This window comes from Lissotriton vulgaris, chromosome 2_2, assembly GCF_964263255.1.
Source record: "Lissotriton vulgaris chromosome 2_2, aLisVul1.2, whole genome shotgun sequence".
In the NCBI taxonomy this organism is placed as follows: domain Eukaryota; kingdom Metazoa; phylum Chordata; class Amphibia; order Caudata; family Salamandridae; genus Lissotriton; species Lissotriton vulgaris.
The window spans coordinates 309,748,199-309,770,971 of record NC_141688.1 but is presented as its reverse complement, the minus strand read 5'-3'; the positions used below and the strand labels follow the sequence as shown (position 1 = coordinate 309,770,971).

At 47.8% G+C, this 22,773-nt stretch overlaps 1 protein-coding gene across 1 annotated transcript in view; it reads right to left on the bottom strand.

The window, feature by feature from the left end:
• The window catches only part of MAPK8IP1 (mitogen-activated protein kinase 8 interacting protein 1), a 396,070-nt gene extending 377,372 nt beyond the window's left edge, over positions 1 to 18,698 (bottom strand). Inside the window, exon 1 of the mRNA XM_086959641.1 lies at positions 18,613 to 18,698. Within this exon, the coding sequence (XP_086815767.1) occupies positions 18,613 to 18,698 (86 nt within the window). The remainder of the gene's footprint in view (positions 1 to 18,612) is intronic.
• Between the last annotated feature and the right edge of the window lie 4,075 nt (positions 18,699 to 22,773).

The following is a 22,773-nucleotide window of genomic DNA, read 5'->3' as shown; positions in this document are numbered from 1 at the left end:
ACCTTAAGGATGATAGCCCAGTTTTGTATCCTCCAGAGGTTTTCCCGGCCAACGACAGAAGGGCTACTTCAGGTGGAATGTGGCAGGACTTCTACAGGAAGGCCTTGGCCTCTGGTATACCAGGGAAGATGGAATAGCCGGAGTGTGTAATATTGAGATCCAGGATCCCAAAACAGTATTGGAGCGCCATCTTGCAATGACAGCAGACGCATCTGCGTTTGTTCATCACCCTGAGGTCCACCGCAACTGGCCAGAGGAAGCTCCCAGGAAAAAACGGCACACCAGGTAAGTCCAGCACAAGAAAAACGTTATTGTGCACTTAACAACTAAAGACAACGCGTTTCGGCGTGTAGCTTTTATCAAGTAGCCCCCATTTTGAAATAACATGTATTTAAGTCCTTCACTATTTCTTTTTTCACAAACATAGAAGAAATACTATGGTATACCACTTATATTCTTATTTCTTCTTTTTACCTTTTACACAATTCGCATCATTGTATATTCGGTTTGTACCTATTATTGATGAGGACATCTTTATATACATAACTAACTTCATATGTTTACCTTTACATTTTATGTGCATTTACGATTGAATTCAATGATTTCAGCCTGCACTTTGGTGGTGGTGTATGGGTAATGTAGTCCTCCTAGTGACGCTACACATATTAATCGTAATACATGTTCGTTTCATATAGCAGAATTTTGCATGCGTATGTATTAACACACATAATCAGGAGCTCCCGGTTTACTACCAAATAATAATATATTTGCGACATAGTTAATACATACTGATAATAACACCAAATGTTGGTAGCACATCACATGCTCATTTTTAACCATCAACCATCAATAATACGTACCAACCGAATATACAATGATGCGAATTGTGTAAAAGGTAAAAAGAAGAAATAAGAATATAAGTGGTATACTATAGTATTTCTTCTATGTTTGTGAAAAAAGAAACAGTGAAGGACTCAAATACATGTTATTTCAAAATGGGGGCTACTTGATAAAGGCTACACGCCGAAACGATTCGTCTTTAGATGTTAAGTGCACAATAAATTTTTTCTTGTGCTGGACTTACCTGGTGTGCCGTTTTTTCCTGGGAGCTAATCACGAAGGTGAACAGAAACAGTGGAAGAAATATATTTTTATATATATATATATATATATATATATATATATATATATATATATACTAGCAGCCTGCCCCAGCGTTGCCTGGGGCAGAAGGGGGTTGCGATTGCCATTTGAGGCTTGCGTGCACTCCCGCCCCGGCCACCGCCCGCCACGACATTGTCTGTGTCCCGGACCCTGAGCCTTACCGCAGTTGTTCCGGCCCAACCTCCCGCACCGGCTCCTTCCCGTCCGTGTCGCAGAGCCTTACCTGAGCCGCCGCTCCTCCCCGAGCTCCTCACTTCACCGCCGCTCCTCCTCGTCATCACGTGCGTTGCGGCCAGCGCTACGTCGTGGCCGTCAGCGTCACGGCCGGCGCTACTTTCAGGGGACTACTTTTTTTAAATGTACGTTTTTTTTTATTTTCTATAGCCTATGTCCATCTGCACAATCTGAGGATTACAACAATGTATTGGGTGTGTGGATTGGTGCTGTGGTTCCCGAGTTTACCTTGCCAAAAGGTTTGTGTTCTCTCTTTATAATAGTAGTATAGATATATATATTTGTTTATGTATTTACACATGAACAGTGGGTTACAAAATGTAGGACATCTGGGTAGTTTTATGTGAACTTTCTAACACCGAGTTCGCGTGGCTCTGACGCGCCAGCTGCTGCTTACAGAGTCCATTCTGCGTCTCTAACTCTGAATATACACCTCACAGCACTGGTCTTTTCAGCTTCTTTCTTCTCAGCCCTCATGCGTGCACCTTGGCCCTGAACAGAAGAATACATTTTGTTCTAGATTTTAGGGCGAAAAACCTCCTTGTGCCATTTGTAGAAGCACAAACACATTTAAATAAAAGCACTGCGAACATCCTCCGCACATGCTCTGCCGTTCACGGTAACTGTTTATTGTGAATGACAAGTATTTTCACAAAGTAGAGGGATTTCCGGAATTTTGCAAAGCAATTATCACACAAATTCGCGAAAATGATGCAAATCACGCCGGCGTAACTCTTGCACAAGCCTCGTGCTCACGCATAGCGCCTGGTTCGCCATACCTGATCATTGCTCACACTGGGGTACCTCTCACAATCCCCTTCCTTTTGACACTTTTCCTCCCCTGACACTGAAGCTTGTCTTCTCTCCTCCCACCACACACAGCTCAAACTGCTCACTTTCGGAGGATGTATTGTGTACAAAATCAATACTTAAATTGCTACAGCATTGATTGGCGTTCTTGTCAATCACATATGCTTGCTACCGATTCCTTCCTCTGGTGTTGTTCCCTCCCCTACAGCAGAGCTTCTTTACCATCCTTTTGATTGAATATTTAGTATTCTTCCACAGCTGACATCAAGGAACTACTTTTTTTTAGCACGCTACAGGAGTGCATGTATTTTCTTGCTCTTTGCAGCATGTGTTCCTCCCCCTCACATCCCGCCCACACTCTCTGTGTTGCTCTGTTTATTCTTTGCTTCCCCTATCCAGCCCGACCAATCTCTGCTTTTTCAGTTTTTTTCTCCACCCGCATCCCAGCTCCTCTGTTACTCCCTTGCCACAACTGCTGCTTGGTGGTGTGTGTAGCTTTGCCCCTTTGCCGTAGCTCTCCCGTCTCCTCAGTACTTTTTTTACATTTGTATGATGCACTTTTGCACACTCTTTATAAGGTCGAGCATTCAAGACCTCTTGTATATACTTAAGTATATACTTATATGTGTATGTACTTGGTGGGCTCTGGAGATCAGCCCTAGGACGTGTCTGCTTCCGCTTAGGAACTTTTTTTCTGTTCAACTGCCGCTATTTAACTGTCTTGATAGAAGCTGACCAGTAGAGGTCAGGAAAGTACCAGAATTGCTTTCTGCTGAGGGATTTTATTTTTTGTATTTTTCTGGCAACTGCCTCTATTTAACTTTCGTGATAGAAAACGCCCAGAAGAGGTCAGTAAAATACCAGAATCACTTTAGCATTCTCTAGATTCCAGTGCAGAGAAATTGTCTTCCATGAGCACCCATAAACAATAATATTTTTTTTAAAACTTGTATTTTCTGTGATATGACCACCGAAGGCCCTGATTTTATATTAAAAATAAAGCTTTAGACTATGTTATTTCCCACTGAAAGGCAATATTTCTCTCCATGTGTTCCCATACCTGGCAAGTCACCCAGTTTGGTGATTACTTTCCCTACATGTTAAAGAACAGTAGGTGTTTCAGCACCCAGGATAATGTTCCGCATAGCTAAATACATATAAGGTCCCAAAGGCGAGACTGCTTGCATTGCAAATGCTTGCTTTTTAAGTTACCACTCCAAGATGGCTGTCTGTCATTTTGGAACAGTAAAAGTAAAAAACAAAAATGCCTTGGCAGCATATATTACATGTATGTGCACATTCCTGATCTCGCATATATGCATAATGACGCTGGGTAGATCATTTTCTCTTTTTCTTTTCTCAACAACAAGCACTGGCAAAGCCAAAATATTGTCTAAACTTTAAAAGGTAAGACCTATTGGCTCTGCCAAAGCCTGTTTGCTGACAAGCAGACAGTTGGACCCTGTTCCTAGTCCTCCCGTGAGCGGCACACTCCAAATGTAGGAGAAGTTTGTGTGTGGATCTTACTATGGTGTTGGAAAGTGTTAGAAATCAACAGAATACTGCGTTGTCTCCTCCTGTTACTGCTGCACTGCACCCCTCTCCAACCAGTGATCACGTGACTTCCCTCCTCCTAACTCCTCCCTCAGGACGTCCAGCCTTGGGGTCCAGGTAAAGGGTGTCCTGGGCATGTTTGAGCCATGGCCCAGAACCTCTGCCCTGTGGACCCTACATCACTCCTTGAACCACAGTCCTGCCTGCTCTGTGACCGGAAGCATTGCTTGCACAGGGGCACCGATTACTGATGCAGTGAACTCATGGATGACTCACTGATTATTTAATCTTTTATATTCATAGTCGATTAATTTAAGGGGAATGGATGGACAAGAATAGTGTTATGTTTCTGTCTTTTATACATTTTTAGTGAAATTGATTTTTGTAGTTTAAGATTACTGGATGTAGGGTCCTGAAGTAAAGGTACATATGATATTCCAAAGCACGTGTTGGCCAGTATTATGAAATACATATTTATCTGCATAATGAAGGAATCGAGCAGGTGTCATCTATTTCCTGTCTAAGGAGTGGTGCTTAGTTGTTGTTCAAGGGTGCCCCTAATGAGGGGAAAGGGTACAGACCGTGGCTCACCTTCCTGCACAAAAACAATCACAAGAGGCTGTTCCTCTGCAGCACACACAGAAAAAGGAGAAACAAACACATTTCTCCTTGTTGTGTACGATTCCTAGTAAATCTGGGGTAGTATCAAAAGCCATGGATGTTGCTAGGAACGCCAACAGCAACACCCATTGCCCGCCCCTTTAACACAGAAAACGGAGATGAAGGCAACGATATTTACAAAGCAGGATTTAGCCCCAAAAAGTGGCTTAGTGCTGCCTCATAAATATGGAGCAGGCTCCTGCCCCACCAGAGCGTGACAAAAAGTGACGCGCCAGCTTAAAATAATCCCCGTTGGTTTTGTGCGTAACACATAACGCACAATCTCCCTGTGCCCATGCTCAGAGTCAATTAAACTCCCTGTGCCCCATGCTCAGAGTGACATAAACTACCAGTGCCCATGCTCAGAGGGATTTACACTCCCTGTGCCCATGGTCAGAGTGATTTGCACTCCAAGTCCCCATGCTCAGAGTGATTTACACTCCCTGTGCCCATGCTGTGAGTGATTTACACTCCCTGTGCCTATGCTGTGAGTGATTTACACTCTCTGTGCCCATGATCAGAGTTGTTTACACTCCCTGTGCCCATGCTCAGGGTGATTTACACTCCCTGTGCCCACGCTCAGGGTGATTTACACTCCCTGTGCCCATGATCAGAGTTGTTTACACTCCTTGTGCCCATGCTCAGAGTTATTTACACTCCCTGTGCCCATGCTCAGATTGACTTACACTCCCTGTACCCATGTTCAGAGTGATTTACACTCCATGTGCCCATGATCAGAGTTGTTTACACTCCCTGTGCCCATGCTCAGGATGATTTACACTCCTTGTGCCCATGCTCAAAGTGATTTACACTCCCAGTGCCCATGCTCAGAGTGATTTACAGTCCCTGTACCCATGCTGAGAGTGATTTACACTCCTTGTGCCCATGCTCAGAGTTATTTACACTCCCTGTGCCCATGCTCAGATTGACTTACACTCCCTGTGCCCATGTTCAGAGTGATTTACACTCCATGTGCCCATGACCAGAGTTGTTTACACTCCCTGTGCCCATGCTCAGGATGATTTACACTCCTTGTGCCCATGCTCAAAGTGATTTACACTCCCAGTGCCCATGCTCAGAGTGATTTACAGTCCCTGTACCCATGCTGAGAGTGATTTACACTCCCTGTGCCCATGCTCAGAGATGTGTACACTCCCTGTGCCCATGCTCAGAGTGATTTACAGTCCCTGTACCCATGCTGAGAGTGATTTACACTCCCTGTGCCCATGCTCAGAGTTATTTACACTCCCTGTGCCCATGCTCAGATTGACTTACACTCCCTGTACCCATGTTCAGAGTGATTTACACTCAATGTGCCCATGATCAGAGTTGTTTACACTCCCTGTGCCCATGCTCAGGATGATTTACACTCCTTGTGCCCATGCTCAAAGTGATTTACACTCCCAGTGCCCATGCTCAGAGTGATTTACAGTCCCTGTACCCATGCTGAGAGTGATTTACACTCCCTGTGCCCATGCTCAGAGTTATTTACACTCCCTGTGCCCATGCTCAGATTGACTTACACCCCCTGTACCCATGTTCAGAGTGATTTACACTCCATGTGCCCATGACCAGAGTTGTTTACACTCCCCGTGCCCATGCTCAGGATGATTTATACTCCTTGTGCCCATGCTCAAAGTGATTTACACTCCCAGTGCCCATGCTCAGAGTGATTTACAGTCCCTGTACCCATGCTGAGAGTGATTTACACTCCCTGTGCCCATGCTCAGAGTTATTTACACTCCCTGTGCCCATGCTCAGATTGACTTACACTCCCTGTGCCCATGCTCAGAGTGATTTACACTCCCTGTGCCCATGCTCAGAGATGTGTACACTCCCTGTGCCCATGCTCAGAGTGATTCAAAGTCCCTGTGCCCATGCTCAGATTGACTTGTACTCCCGGTGCCCATGCTCAGAGTGATTTAAACTCTCTGTACTCATGCTCAGAGTGATTTACACTCCTTGTGCCCAATGCTCAGAGTGATTTACACTCCTTGTGCCCATGCTCAAAGTGATTTACACTCCCAGTGCCCATGCTGAGAGTGATTTACAGTCCCTGTACCCATGCTGAGAGTGATTTACACTCCCAGTGCCCATGCTGAGAGTGATTTACAGTCCCTGTGCCCATGCTCAGAGTGATTTACACTCCCAGTGCCCATGCTCAGAGTGATTTACACTCCCTGTGCCCATGCTCAGGGTGATTTACACTCCCTGTGCCCATACTCAGAGTGATTTACACTCCCTGTGCCCATGCTCAGAGTTGTTTACACTCCCTGTGCCCATGCTCAGAGTTGTTTACACTCCCTGTGCCCATGCTCAGAGTTGTTTACACTTCTTGTGCCCATGCTCAGGGTGATTTACACTCCATGTGCCCATGCTCAGAGTGATTTACACTCCAGTGCCCATGCTCAGAGTTGTGTACACTCCCTGTGCCCATGCTCAGAGTTGTTTACAGTCCCTATGCCCATATCAGAGTTGTTTACACTCACTGTGCCTATGCTCAGAGTGATTTACACTCCCTGTGCCCATGCTCAGAGTGATTTAATCTCCCTTTGACCATGCTCAGAGTGATTTACAATTCCCTGTGCCGTGCTCAGATTGTCTTACACTCCCTGTGCCCATGCTCAGAGTGATTTACAATCCCTTTGCCGTGCTCAGATTGTCTTACACTCCCTGTGCCCATGCTCAGAGTGATTTACACTCCCTGTGCCCATGCTCAGGGATGTTTACACTCCCTGTTCCCATGCTCAGAGTGATTTACACTCCAAGTGCCCATGCTCAGAGATGTTTACACTCCCTGTGCCCATGCTCAGAGATGTTTACACTCCTTGTGCCCATGCTCAGAGAGGTTTACACTCCCTGTGCCAATGCTCAGAGTGATTCAAAGTCCCTGTGCCCATACTCAGATTGACTTGTACTCCCTGTGCCCATGCTCAGAGTGATTCAAAGTCCCTGTGCCCATCCTCAGATTGACTTGTACTCCCTGTGCCCATACTGAGAGTGATTTAAACTCCCTGTACCCATGCTCAGATTGATTTACACTCCCTGTGCCCATGATCAGATTGATTTACACTCCCTGTGCCCAAGCTCAGAGTGATTTACACTCCCAGTGCCCATGTTCAGAGTGATTTACACTCCCTGTGCCCATGCTCAGGGTGATTTACACTCCCTGTGCCCATGCTCAGAGTGATTTACACTCCCTGTGCCCCTGCTCAGAGTTGTGTACACTCCCGGTGCCCATGCTCAAAGTTGTTTACACTCCCTGTGCCCATGCTCAGAGTTGTTTACACTCCCTGTGCCCATGCTCAGGGTGATTTTCACTCCCTGTGCCCATGCTCAGAGTGATTTGCACTCCCAGTGCCCATGCTCAGAGTTGTTTACACTCCCTGTGCCCATGCTCAGAGATGTTTATACTCCCTGTACACATGCTGCTCAGAGTGATTTACACTCCCTGTGCCCATGCTCAGAGTGATTTACACTCCCAGTGCCCATGCTCAGAGTTGTTTACACTCCCTGTGCCCATGCTCATAGCTGTTTTCAGTCCCTGTGCCCAAGATCAGAGTTGTTTACACTCCCTGTACCCATGCTCAGAGTGATTTACACTCCCAGTGCCCATGTTCAGAGTGATTTACACTCCCAGTGCCCATGCTCAGAGTTGTTTACACTCCCAGTGCCCATGCTCAGAGTTGTTTACACTCCCTGTACCCATGCTCAGAGTGATTTACACTCCCTCTGCCCATGCTCAGAGTTGTTTACACTCCCTGTGCCCATGCCCAGAGCTGTTTACACTCCCTGTGCCCAAGATCAGAGTTGTTTACACTCCCTGTACTCATGCTCAGATTGATTTACTCTCCCTGTGCCCATGCTCAGAGTGATTTACACTCCCAGTGCCCATGCTCAGAGTGATTTACAGTCCCTGTACCCATGCTGAGAGTGATTTACACTCCTTGTGCCCATGCTCAGAGTTATTTACACTCCCAGTGCCCATGCTCAGAGTGATTTACAGTCCCTGTACCCATGCTGAGAGTGATTTACACTCCTTGTGCCCATGCTCAGAGTTATTTACACTCCCTGTGCCCATGCTCAGATTGACTTACCCTCCCTGTACCCATGTTCAGAGTGATTTACACTCCATGTGCCCATGACCAGAGTTGTTTACACTCCCTGTGCCCATGCTCAGGATGATTTACACTCCTTGTGCCCATGCTCAAAGTGATTTACACTCCCAGTGCCCATGCTCAGAGTGATTACAGTCCCTGTACCCATGCTGAGAGTGATTTACACTCCCTGTGCCCATGCTCAGAGATGTGTACACTCCCTGTGCCCATGCTCAGAGTGATTTACAGTCCCTGTACCCATGCTGAGAGTGATTTACACTCCCTGTGCCCATGCTCATAGTTATTTACACTCCCTGTGCCCATGCTCAGATTGACTTACACTCCCTGTACCCATGTTCAGAGTGATTTACACTCCATGTGCCCATGATCAGAGTTGTTTACACTCCCTGTGCCCATGCTCAGGATGATTTACACTCCTTGTGCCCATGCTCAAAGTGATTTACACTCCCAGTGCCCATGCTCAGAGTGATTTACAGTCCCTGTACCCATGCTGAGAGTGATTTACACTCCTTGCGCCCATGCTCAGAGTTATTTACACTCCCTGTGCCCATGCTCAGATTGACTTACACTCCCTGTACCCATGTTCAGAGTGATTTACACTCCATGTGCCCATGACCAGAGTTGTTTACACTCCCTGTGCCCATGCTCAGGATGATTTACACTCCTTGTGCCCATGCTCAAAGTGATTTACACTCCCAGTGCCCATGCTCAGAGTGATTTACAGTCCCTGTACCCATGCTGAGAGTGATTTACACTCCCTGTGCCCATGCTCAGAGATGTGTACACTCCCTGTGCCCATGCTCAGAGTGATTTACACTCCCTGTGCCCATGCTCAGAGATGTGTACACTCCCTGTGCCCATGCTCAGAGTGATTCAAAGTCCCTGTGCCCATGCTCAGATTGACTTGTACTCCCGGTGCCCATGCTCAGAGTGATTTAAACTCTCTGTACTCATGCTCAGAGTGATTTACACTCCTTGTGCCCAATGCTCAGAGTGATTTACACTCCTTGTGCCCATGCTCAAAGTGATTTACACTCCCAGTGCCCATGCTCAGAGTGATTTACAGTCCCTGTACCCATGCTGAGAGTGATTTACACTCCCAGTGCCCATGCTGAGAGTGATTTACACTCCCAGTGCCCATGCTCAGAGTGATTACAGTCCCTGTACCCATGCTGAGAGTGATTTACACTCCCTGTGCCCATGCTCAGAGATGTGTACACTCCCTGTGCCCATGCTCAGAGTGATTTACAGTCCCTGTACCCATGCTGAGAGTGATTTACACTCCCAGTGCCCATGCTGAGAGTGATTTACACTCCCAGTGCCCATGCTCAGAGTTGTGTACGCTCCCTGTGCCCATGCTGAGAGTGATTTACACTCCCAGTGGCCATGCTCAGAGTGATTTACAGTCCCTGTGCCCATGCTCAGAGTGATTTACACTCCCAGTGCCCATGCTCAGAGTGATTTACACTCCCTGTGCCCATGCTCAGGGTGATTTACACTCCCTGTGCCCATACTCAGAGTGATTTACACTCCCTGTGCCCATGCTCAGAGTGGTTTACACTCCCTGTGCCCATGCTCAGAGTTGTTTACACTCCCTGTGCCCATGCTCAGAGTTGTTTACACTTCTTGTGCCCATGCTCAGGGTGATTTACACTCCATGTGCCCATGCTCAGAGTGATTTACACTCCCAGTGCCCATGCTCAGAGTTGTTTACACTCCCTGTGCCCATGCTCAGAGTTGTTTACAGTCCCTATGCCCATATCAGAGTTGTTTACACTCACTGTGCCTATGCTCAGAGTGATTTACACTCCCTGTGCCCATGCTCAGAGTGATTTAATCTCCCTTTGACCATGCTCAGAGTGATTTACAATTCCCTGTGTCGTGCTCAGATTGTCTTACACTCCCTGTGCCCATGCTCAGAGTGATTTACAATCCCTTTGCCGTGCTCAGATTGTCTTACACTCCCTGTGCCCATGCTCAGAGTGATTTACACTCCCTGTGCCCATGCTCAGAGATGTTTACACTCCCTGTTCCCATGCTCAGAGTGATTTACACTCCAAGTGCCCATGCTCAGATATGTTTACACTCCCTGTGCCCATGCTCAGAGATGTTTACACTCCTTGTGCCCATGCTCAGAGAGGTTTACACTCCCTGTGCCAATGCTCAGAGTGATTCAAAGTCCCTGTGCCCATACTCAGATTGACTTGTACTCCCTGTGCCCATGCTCAGAGTGATTCAAAGTCCCTGTGCCCATCCTCAGATTGACTTGTACTCCCTGTGCCCATACTGAGAGTGATTTAAACTCCCTGTACCCATGCTCAGATTGATTTACACTCCCTGTGCCCAAGCTCAGAGTGATTTACACTCCCAGTGCCCATGTTCAGAGTGATTTACACTCCCTGTGCCCATGCTCAGGGTGATTTACACTCCCTGTGCCCATGCTCAGAGTGATTTACACTCCCTGTGCCCCTGCTCAGAGTTGTGTACACTCCCGGTGCCCATGCTCAAAGTTGTTTACACTCCCTGTGCCCATGCTCAGAGTTGTTTACACTCCCTGTGCCCATGCTCAGGGTGATTTTCACTCCCTGTGCCCATGCTCAGAGTGATTTGGACTCCCAGTGCCCATGCTCAGAGTTGTTTACACTCCCTGTGCCCATGCTCAGAGATGTTTATACTCCCTGTACACATGCTGCTCAGAGTGATTTACACTCCCTGTGCCCATGCTCAGAGTGATTTACACTCCCAGTGCCCATGCTCAGAGTTGTTTACACTCCCTGTGCCCATGCTCATAGCTGTTTTCAGTCCCTGTGCCCAAGATCAGAGTTGTTTACACTCCCTGTACCCATGCTCAGAGTGATTTACACTCCCTGTGCCCATGCTCAGAGTGATTTACACTCCCAGTGCCCATGCTCAGAGTTGTTTACACTCCCTGTGCCCATGCTCAGAGCTGTTTTCAGTCCCTGTGCCCAAGATCAGAGTTGTTTACACTCCCTGTACCCATGCTCAGAGTGATTTACACTCCCTCTGCCCATGCTCAGAGTTGTTTACACTCCCTGTGCCCATGCCCAGAGCTGTTTACACTCCCTGTGCCCAAGATCAGAGTTGTTTACACTCCCTGTACTCATGCTCAGATTGATTTACTCTCCCTGTGCCCATGCTCAGAGTGATTTACACTCCCAGTGCTCATGCTCAGTGTTGTTTACACTCCCTGTGCCCATGCTCAGAGTTGTTTACACTCCCTGTGCCCATGCTCAGAGTGATTTACACTCCCTGTGCCCATGCTCAGAGTGATTTAAGCTCCCAGTGCCCATCCTCAGAGTTGTTTACACTCCCTGTGCCCATGCTCAGAGCTGTGTACAGTCCCTGTGCCCAAGATCAGAGTTGTTTACACTCCCTGTACCCATGCTCAGAGCTGTGTACAGTCCCTGTACCCATGCTCAGGGTGATTTACACTCCCTGTGCCCATGCTCAGAGTGATTTACACTCCCAGTGCCCTTGCTCAGAGTTGTTTACACTCACTGTGCCCATGCTCAGAGCTGTTTTCAGTCCCTGTGCCCAAGATCAGAGTTGTTTACACTCCCTGTACCCATGCTCAGAGTGATTTACACTCCCTGTGCCCATGCTCAGAGTTGTTTGCTCTCCCTGTGCCCATGCTCAGTGCTGTTTACACTCCCTGTGCCCAAGATCAGAGTTGTTTACACTCCCTGTACCCATGCTCAGATTGATTTACACTCCCTGTGCCCATGCTCAGAGTGATTTACACTCCCAGTGCCCATGCTCAGAGTTGTTTACACTCCCTGTGTCCATGCTCAGAGTTGTTTACACTCCCTGTGCCCATGCTCAGAGTTGTTTACACTCCGTGTGCCCATGCTCAGAGTGATTTACACTCCCAGTGCCCATGCTCAGTGGTAATTAAACTCCCTGTGCCCGTACTGAGAGTCAATTAAATTCCCTGTGCCCATGCTCAGAGTGACATAAACTCCCTGTGCCCATGCTCAGAGTGACATAAACTCCCAGTGCCCATGCTCAGAGTGATTTACATTCCCTGTGCCCATGCTGTGAGTGATTTACACTCCCAGTGCCCATGCTCACAGTGATTTACACTCCCTGTGCCCATGCTCAGAGTTGTTTATGCTCCCTGTGCCCATGCTCAGAGTGATTTACACTCCCTGTGCCCATGCTCAGTTGTTTACAATCCCTGTGCCCATGCTGAGAGTGATTTACACTCCCAGTGCCCATGCTCAGTGTGATTTAAACTCCTTGTACCCATGCTCAGAGTGATTTACAGTGCCTGTGCCCATGCCGAGAGTGATTTACACTCCCAGTGCCCATGCTGAGAGAGATTTACACTCCCAGTGCCCATGCTCAGAGTTGTTTACGCTCCCTGTGCCCATGCTGAAAGTGATTTACACTCCCAGTGCCCATGCTCAGAGTGATTTACAGTCCCTGTGCCCATGCTGATAGTGATCTACACTCCCAGTGCCCATGCTCAGAGTGATTTACACTCCCTGTGCCCATGCTCAGGGGGATTTACACTCCCTGTGCCCATGCTCAGAGTGATTTACACTCCCTGTGCCCATGCTCAGAGTGATTTACACTCCCAGTGCCCATGCTCATAGTTGTTTACACTCCCTGTGCCCATGCTCAGAGTTGTTTACACTCTCTGTGCCCATGCTTAGGGTTGTTTACACTCTCTGTGCCCATGCTCAGGGTTGTTTACACTCCCTGTGCCCATGCTCAGGGTGATTTACACTCCCAGTGCCCATGCTCAGAGTGATTTTCACTCCCAGTGCGCATTCTCAGAGTTGTTTACACTCCCTGTGCCCATGCTCATAGTTGTTTACACTCCCTGTGCCCATGCTCAGAGTGATTTACACTCCCAGTGCCCATGCTCAGAGTTGTTTACACTCCCTATGCCCATGCTCAGAGTGATTTACTCTCCCTGTGCCCATGCTCAGAGTGATTTACACTCCCATTGCCCATGCTCAGAGTGATTTACAGCCCCATTGCCCGTGCTCAGAGTGATTTACGCTCCTTGTGCCCAAGCTCGGAGTGATCTACACTCCCTGTGCCCATGCTCAGAGTGATTTACACTCCCTGTGCCCATGCTTAGAGTGAATTAAACTCCCTGTGCCCATGCTCAGAGTCAATTAAACTCCCTGTAACTATGCTCAAAGTGAATTAAACTCCCTGTGCCCAAGCTCAGAGTGAATTAAACTCCCTGTGCATATGCTCAGAGTTGTTTACACTCCCTGTGCCCATGCTCAGAGTGATTTACACTCCCTGTGCCCGTGCTCAGAGTGATTTACACTCCCATTGCCCATGCTCAGAGGGATTTACACTCCCAGTACCCATGCTGTGAGTGATTTACACTCCCTGTGCCCATGCTCAGAGTGATTTACATATCCCTGTGCCCATGCTGAGAGTGATTTACACTCCCTGTGCCCATGCTCAGAGATGTTTACACTCCCTGTGCCCATGCTCAAAGTGATTCAAAGTCCTTGTGCCCATGCTTAGATTGACTTGTACTCCCTGTGCCCATGCTCAGAGTGATTCAAAGTCCCTGTGCCCATGCTTAGATTGACTTGTACTCCCTGTGCCCATGCTCAGAGTGATTTAAACTCCCTGTACCCATGCTCAGATTGATTTACACTCCCTGTGCCCATGATCAGATTGATTTACACTCCCTGTGCCCATGCTCAGAGTGATTTACACTCCCTGTGCCCATGCTCAGGGTGATTTACACTCCCTGTGCCCATGCTCAGAGTTGTGTACACTTCCTGTGCCCATGCTCAGAGTTGTTTACGCTCCCTGTGCCCATGCTCAGAGTTGTTTATACTCCCTGTGCGCATGCTGCTCAGAGTGATTTACACTCCCTGTGCCCATGCTCAGAGTGATTTACACTCCCAGTGCCCATGCTCAGAGTTGTTTACACTCCCTGTGCCCCATGCTCAGAGCTGTTTTCTGTCCCTGTGCCCAAGATCAGAGTTGTTTACACTCCCTGTGCCCATGCTCAGAGTGATTTACACTCCCAGTGCCCATGCACAGAGTTGTTTACACTCCCTGTGCCCATGCTCAGAGTGATTTACACACCCAGTGCCCATGCACAGAGTTGTTTACACTCCCTGTGCCCATGCTCAGAGTGATTTACACTCCCAGTGCCCATCCACAGAGTTGTTTACACTCCCTGTGCCCATGCTTAGAGTGATTTACACTCCCTGTGCCGTGCTCAGATTGATTTACACTCCCTGTGCCCATGCTCAGAGTGATTTACACTCCCAGTGCCCATGCTCAGTGTTGTTTACACTCCCTGTGCCCATGCTCAGAGTTGTTTACACTCCCTGTGCCCATGCTCAGAGTTGTTTACACTCCCTGTGCCCATGCTCAGAGTTGTTTACACTCCCTGTGCCCATGCTCAGAGTGATTTACACTCCCTGTGCCGTGCTCAGATTGATTTACACTCCCAGTGCCCATGCTCAGAGTGATTTACACTCCCTGTGCCCATGCTCAGAGTTATTTACACTCCCAGTACCCATGCTCAGTGTTGTTTACGCTCCCAGTGCCCATGCTCAGTGTTGTTTACTCTCTCTGTACCCATGCTCAGAGTTATTTACACTCCCAGTGCCCATGCTCAGAGTTGTTTACACTCCCTGTGCCCATGCTCAGAGCTGTTTACAGTCCCTGTGCCGAAGATCAGAGTTGTTTACACTCCCTGTGCCCATGCTCAGAGTTGTTTACACTCCCTGTGCCCATGCTCAGAGTTGTTTACACTCCCTGTGCCCATGCTCATAGTGATTTACACTTCCAGTGCCTATGCTCAGAGTTGTTTACACTCCCTGTGCCCATGCTCAGAGTTGTTTACACTCCCTGTGCCCATGCTCAGAGTGATTTACACTCCCAGTGCCCATGCTCAGAGTTGTTTGCACTCCATGTGCCCATGCTCAGAGTTGTTTACTCTCCCTGTGCCCATGCTCAGAGTTGTTTACACTCCCTGTGCCCATGCTCAGAGTTGTTTACACTCCCTGTACCCATGCTCAGAGTGATTTATAGACAGCTCTGTATAAAAGAAGACATGACATACACAGCTCCATCCACAATAACACCTGACATGGACAGCTGCAAATACAACAGGACCTAGAGTGTACAGCTCCATACACAAGTGAACTGGTACAGCTCCATGTCGAAAAAGACCAGACATGTACAGCTCTGTATAGAAGAAGTCATGACACAGACAGCTCCACACACAACAAGGCCTACATGGACAGCTCCATGAACAACAAACCATGAGATGGTCAGCTCCTCCTAGACCTGGCATGCACAGCTCCATTTAGAACAAGGCCTACATGGACAGCTCCATACACGACAGAAGCCGTCTCGGACCGCTGCATATAGAACATGACCTGACCATCTCACAGGGAGAGCCAGGAAGGGTTCCACAGCGTTATACAGCGCCGGGACGCCCCGTTGCTGGGGCAGCTGTGCGCTTTACAAGTATACGACATTTACATTTACCAGGGACGTTTTAAAAATTCTGGGGCCCTGGGCCAAATGTATTTTGGTGGCCCCTGTTTGAAACAGCTTTGTTGTTATGAAGCAGTTTCAGCTCTTTCATGCCCTCTTTGTTCCAATTCTCAATGTATGTGCGCATCTGATATTCAGGGATAGTAAAGTGTATTTTTAGAATTGTAACACATCAGCAGCAGCTCACTAATTAATATAACTGCAAATACTCTGTCACAACCTCCCATTTCTCATTAGTGAGGTCCTGTATTGATCTAAAAAACTATAGATATATGGATGTTGCATGAAACAAACACATTTTGTCTGCAAAATGTCTGTGATAGACATTCACACATTCAAAAGAATGATAGAAACACGCTATTTACAACAATCTGTTCAAAAACTATTTAAAGTCATCAGGGCAAGAGTCTGCAGAGCAGGGTTGGCTCTGTCAGGGGCCCCTGAACGGCTGGGGCCCTGGGCCAGAGCCCACTCTGCCCTTCCCTTCAAGCGTCTCTGGACCTGACCTCAACAGCTCCATTTAGAACAAGAGCGGACGTGGACAGCTCCATACAAAACAAGGCCTGGTATAGACAGCTCCATACAGAACGCGAACCGACGTGGACAGCTCCGGACACATCAAGGGCTGACAGGGACAGCGCCATAGACCGCTTTAGCGACAGAGAGCTCCATGCTCAGAGTAGGCCACCCCTGCACAGCTTCCGCGCACCAGAGGACCAGAGCTCTCATTCATGGTCAGGCCTCCGTTCAGTGAGGCGTCCCCGGCAGCGCCCCCAGCTCCTCGAGGACCGAGGTCTCACCCTAAAAGCATGCAGAGGCTTCAGCGGAAGGATGGACCACCCTGGCAGAGGGCGAGAGCACACACTGGGCAGCGTGGGCAGCGCGCGGCTCTAGCACTCTAGAGGGCCCCGAGGGTCCCCAGGCTGCGCCGGGGCAACCATAGTGTGGGGGGGGGGGGGGGGGGGGGGGCGGTGCTTAGAGAGTATTCATGACAAGAAGAGGAAAGTGTGCACTCAGGGCATTCATGACCGGAAGGATGTATGCGCCCGCAGAGCATATGACTGAGACAGGAAGAGGAAATGTGCACCCAGAGGGCATTAATATCAGGACGGATAACCAGCGGGCATTAATGACAGGAAGGGTATGTGATCATGCACACTGAGGGCATTAATATCAGTACGGATAACCAGCGGGCATTAATGACAGGAAGGGTATGTGATCATGCACACTGAAAGCATTACTAACATTACGGATAACCAGCGGGCATTAATGACGAAGGGTATGTGATCATGCACACTGAGGGCATTAACAACAGGAATGATAACCAGCGGGCAGAGAGCGGGCATTAATGACAGGAAGGGCATGTGATCATGCACACTGAGGGCATTAACAACAGGAATGATAACCAGCGGGCAGAGAGCGGGCATTAATGACAGGAAGGGCATGTGATCATGCACACTGAGGGCATTAACAACAGGAATGATAACCAGCGTGCAGAGAGCGGGCATTAATGACAGGAAGGGTATGTGATCATGCACAATGAGGGCATACGTGATAGAAAGGATAACGACCGTGCACACGAGGGCATTAATGACAGAAAGGATATCAATTGTGCGCACGCAGGGCAATAATAACAGGGAGGACATCGATTGTGCACATATAGGGCTCTAATAACAGGAAGGACATCGATTGTGCACAAAGGAGGTACTAAGAATAGGAAGGGTTATGGGTGTGTAAACATTGCATTCATGACAGGAAGCATAACGAGCGTGCACAGAGCGGGCATTATTGACAGGAAGAATAACATGTGCGCCCCCAGAGGGCCTTAATGTCAAGAAGGATCACACACAGAAGACGTGACTATGAAAGGAAGGAAAGGGTGTGCACACGAGGGGGCATTAATGACCGGACACAAGTCATAACTGACAGGAAGACTAATGGGTGTGCTTGCAGGGGCCGTTAATCACCGGATACTGTGTCTAAAGGCAGAGGGTGCTGCTGGGAAAGAAAGGATGGAGGGCCTCAATAAGAGGAAAGATAACAGGTGGGAGCACAAAAAGCATTAATGCCAGAAAGGATAACAGGTGTGAACGCAGAGGGCATTAACGACAGGAATCATACAGCGTGTGCGCAGATTGTATCAGTGACGAAGCGAGGGCATTATTGACTGGAAGCCAGGCGGGCTCTTCAGAGGGCATTAATTGGGAGCTGTCAGAAGGATAACAGGTGCGCACACGGAGCAGCACCATTGGAGGGGACTCCTTCAGTACTTAATGTAATTCAGACATCCCTTAAAGGGCCGGTGACTGTTTATTAGGGGCACCGAGACTGTACTGATACACGCACGGAGGTCCGGGGCTGTGTGGAGGGCTGTGGGGGCTGCGTGCTCGGCATGTCCTCAGTGCCCCGCGCTGGCAGCAGGCTGCACCGCGAGGGGCGGGAGGCAGCCGACGGCGCTGGTACCCAGAGCCGCGGATGGGGATGCTGTCAGCAGCAGCCCCCTCAGGGGCAGGTGAGGCTGGGGGGGGGTCAGGGTGGGAGGCATCGTTACCTGAAGGTGGGCGGCGAGGCCAGCTGCATCCCCAGGAAGGGCGAGGATCCGGAGCGCGGAGAAGAGCCATTCCCTGGATCCGCCATAGCGGCCGAGACTGGGGGAGGGGCGAGGGGGCGGGCCGGGGCGGGGCCAGTGGGGAGGACATTACATGATGCCTCTGACATACATGTATGACAGGGCCGCGGATAGCAGGCCGCTCATGCAGAGGTGCGGGTGACGTGTTGTACAGGGACCAGAAAGGGTACGGGGGGAGTGGGGTTTGGGGGGGAGTTTTGTGAGGGGGCGGGGGGTACGAGGTGATATCATCAACGAAAGGCAGCTGCCAATCTGCTGAAGAGGAGTGAGTTCATGCAGGGGAGAGGAGTCACTCATTCACTGTAGGAGTGAGTCACTCGCGGAGAGAGGCTGCTGGAAGTGAGTCAATTCATCTAAAGGTAAACGGAGCCGAAAAAAGAAAAGTGGGGGGACGAGCCTCGTTAGGCAGTATGCACGGCAGTGACATCATGGCCTGTGATATCTCAACGCATGACGTCATAGCCCGTGACATCGCACGTGGCATCCCAGGAAGTGACATCACAAGAAGTGACATCAAATATTAAAACCTCATACGTACGTCTAGCAGGTCAATCATGAATACATTTAGGCGCCTTATGAGATTTCACAAATTACATTTTGAGTCAGGCTTGTGCTAAAAAAGTAGCACATCACCGACACAAAATATGGGCCTCAACGAATACCTTTTTTTCTTATAAACTCTGCCATAAATACATTAGCAACAAAGAGAAACATGGCAGTACAGAAGATTGGTTCTGCTTAATTGGTTACAAACTCTGCTTTTTAAAATATGGGTTAAGGCACCTGCTGCAGAGATCTTTATATGCCCAGTAAATCTTAGAGAACAATAATAATGAAAAGATAACTCAGGAGGTTAACACACTTGCTGTAGGGATCTGTGTTTTGTCTAGTTCTGATTTGAATCAAAGTAGCATAGAGGGTTAATATGTCTCCTGCAAAACACATCACATGACACACATATGACAGATTTTTATTTTGTGGAGTTAGGTACGTGGGTTACTGCTCTTAAAACAGAGATGCCTTTGTTACTTGCAGTTCAGAAATTGTAATCCTTCTGAAAGACCACAGTGAGGTATGAAGGACGTGTGACTGCCACAACTTGTAACCCTCGCTGCCTTATGTAACACATTCTGTGCATTGATTTACACACAAACATGATTTATTGTTAATGTTTAATGTGTATGTTACGAAAAGGGCTCTGAGGCCCTGCATTAGGACGGGTAACGCAATAAAAAGAAATAAAAAAGTGGTATTCAAATTGTTATTTGTGTAAATAGTGGGACAGACGAACTCATCTGACGTTCTCACAGTGCCTGCATATCGCTTATATACAGGGATCGAAAAAGTCAAAGGCATGCCTCTCTTAAGAACCTGTGAAGAGGTAACAAGCTGTGTGGCTTTGTTTCCATCCGTTGCATTTACATCTAAGTGTGAAGCTCCAGCCGACGCCCAGCCAGGATAAAGGAACGAAAGGAGGCCTGATGGCCCTTAACTTCAGCCTTTATCTTTGGCCCAGCTGGAGGTAAAAATAACCCCACCACCCCTGCCAGAAACCAGTCCTAGGAAGCTTCAATCCGGTCCAGGGAAGGCATGGCTTGGCAGTTCGGGCTGGACTGTTCCCACGAGGCACAGGGTCAGACTGATTTGCATATGGCCATGTCTGAACTGGGGTGGCAGAGTGGGCTAGAGAACGGTGATGGATTCAACCCAGATCTGTTGACTGGGTGTGAGTGTTTGATTGGTTCAGATGCTCCGTCCATCACCACCCCCTTTTGTACCGCTTTATCTTTGGCCCAGCTGGAGGTACAAATAACCCCACCACCCCTGCACGGTGCTGCTGGGTATGGAAAGCTGACAATGTGCAGGCGCTGCTGAACGTCCCGGTGTCTGAAAATGACAATGAACAAGTTCAGCATATTTCGGTGGTGACCAGCTCCTTGGCTGGGTGGACGGCATCTACCCTGTGAAAATAGTGGGTAGACGCCGCCTACCCGCGTGTACACCCAACTGGTGCGCTGGTAAAGAAAGAGTGAGTTCATTCACAAAAAGATTGTGTTCATTCACTGAAAGAGTGAGTCATTCAATGAAGGAGACTAGCGCAAGCGTATGTAATGAGACTAATGCACAGTGAGTGATTCACTCTGAAGGTAAAAAGCTCATTCATTTGATAGAATACGATCACTCATTCAGTGAATGAGCTTATTCTCTTAAAAGAGTGAGTGATTTCACTGAAACAGACAAGTGCGAGGGATTTAAGAGACTGATAGAGAGGGAGTGATTTCTTGTAACGGTAGATAAGTTAATTCAGAGAAAGAGTGAATTCATTCACTCAAAGAGTGAGTCAGTTAGTGAAAGAGACTACACAAGTGTATGAAATGAAAGAGGCTGATGAAGAGTTATTGAATTTTTCCAAAGAAAAGTGAGTCCATCCAATGGAAAGTGAGTGAGTTCATTCAATGGAAATGAGTGAGTCCATCCAATGGAAATGAGTGAGTTCATCCAATAGAAATGAGTGGATTCATCTAATAGAAATGAGTGAGGCCATCCAATGGAAAGTGAGTGAGTCCATCCAATGGTAATGAGTGAGTTCATTCAATGGAAATGAGTGAGGCCATCCAATGGAAATGAGTGAGTCCATCCAATGGAAATGAATGCGTCCATCCAATGGAAAGTGAGTGAGTTCATTCAATGGAAATGAGTGAGTTCATTCAATGGAAATGAGTGAGTCCATCCAATGGAAATGAGTGAGTTCATCCAATAGAAATGAGTGGATTCATCCAATAGAAATGAGTGAGGCCATCCAATGGAAAGTGAGTGAGTCCATCCAATGGTAATGAGTGAGTTCATTCAATGGAAAAGAGTGAGGCCATCCAATGGAAATGAGTGAGTCCATCCAATGGAAATGAGTGAGTTTATTTAATGGAAATGAGTGAGTCCTTCCAATGGAAATGAGTGAGTTCATCCAATGAAAAAGAATGAGTTCATCCAATGGAAATGAGTGAGTTCATCCAATGGAAATTCACGAGTCCATCCAATGGAAAAGAGTGAGTTCATCCAATGGAAATGAGTGCGTTCATCCAATGGAAATGATGAGTTCATCTAATGGAAATGATTGAGCCTATCCAATGAAAATGAGTGAGTTCATCCAATGGAAATGAGTGAGTTCATCCAATGGAAATGAGTGAGTTTATCCAATGGAAAGTAAGTGAGCCCATCCAATGGAAATGAGTAAGCCCATCCAATGGAAATGAGTGAGTTCATCCAATGGAAATGAGTGAGTTCATCCAATTGAAATGAGTGAGTTCTTCCAATGGAAATGAGTGAGCCCATCCAATGGAAATGAGTGAGCCCATCCAATGGAAATGTGTGAGTTCATCCAATGGAAATGAGTGAGTTCATCCAATGAAAATGAGCGAGTCCATCCAATGGAAATGAGTGAGTTCATCCAATGGAAATGAGCGATTCCTTCCAATGGAAATAAGTGGGTTCATCCAATTGAAATGAGTGAGTCCATGCAATGAAAATGAGTGAGTTCATTCAATGGAAATGAGTGAGTCCATCCAATGGAAACGAGTGAGTCAATCCAATGGAAATGAGCGAGTCCATCCAATGGAAATGAGCGAGTCCATCCAATGGAAATGAGTAAGTTCATCCAACGGAAATGAGTGAGTCCATCCAATGGAAATGAGTGAGTTCATTCAATGGAAATGAGTGAGTTCATCGAATGGAAATGAGTGAGTTCATCCATTGGAAATGAGTGAGTTCATATAATGGAAATTAGTGAGTTCATCGAATGGAAATGAGTGAGTTCATCCAATGGAAAGTGAGTGAGTCCATCCAATAGAAGTGAGCGAGTCCTTCCAATGGAAATGAGTGAGTTCATCCAAAATGAGCGAGTCCATCCAATGGAAAGTGAGCGAGTCCAACGAATGGAAAGTGAGAGAGTCCATCCAATGGGAATGAGTGAGTCCATCCAATTTAAACGAGTGAGTCAATCCAATGGAAATGAGTGAGTTCATCCAATGGAAATGAGTGCGTTCATCCAATGGAAATGATGAGTTCATCCAATGGAAATGAGTGAGC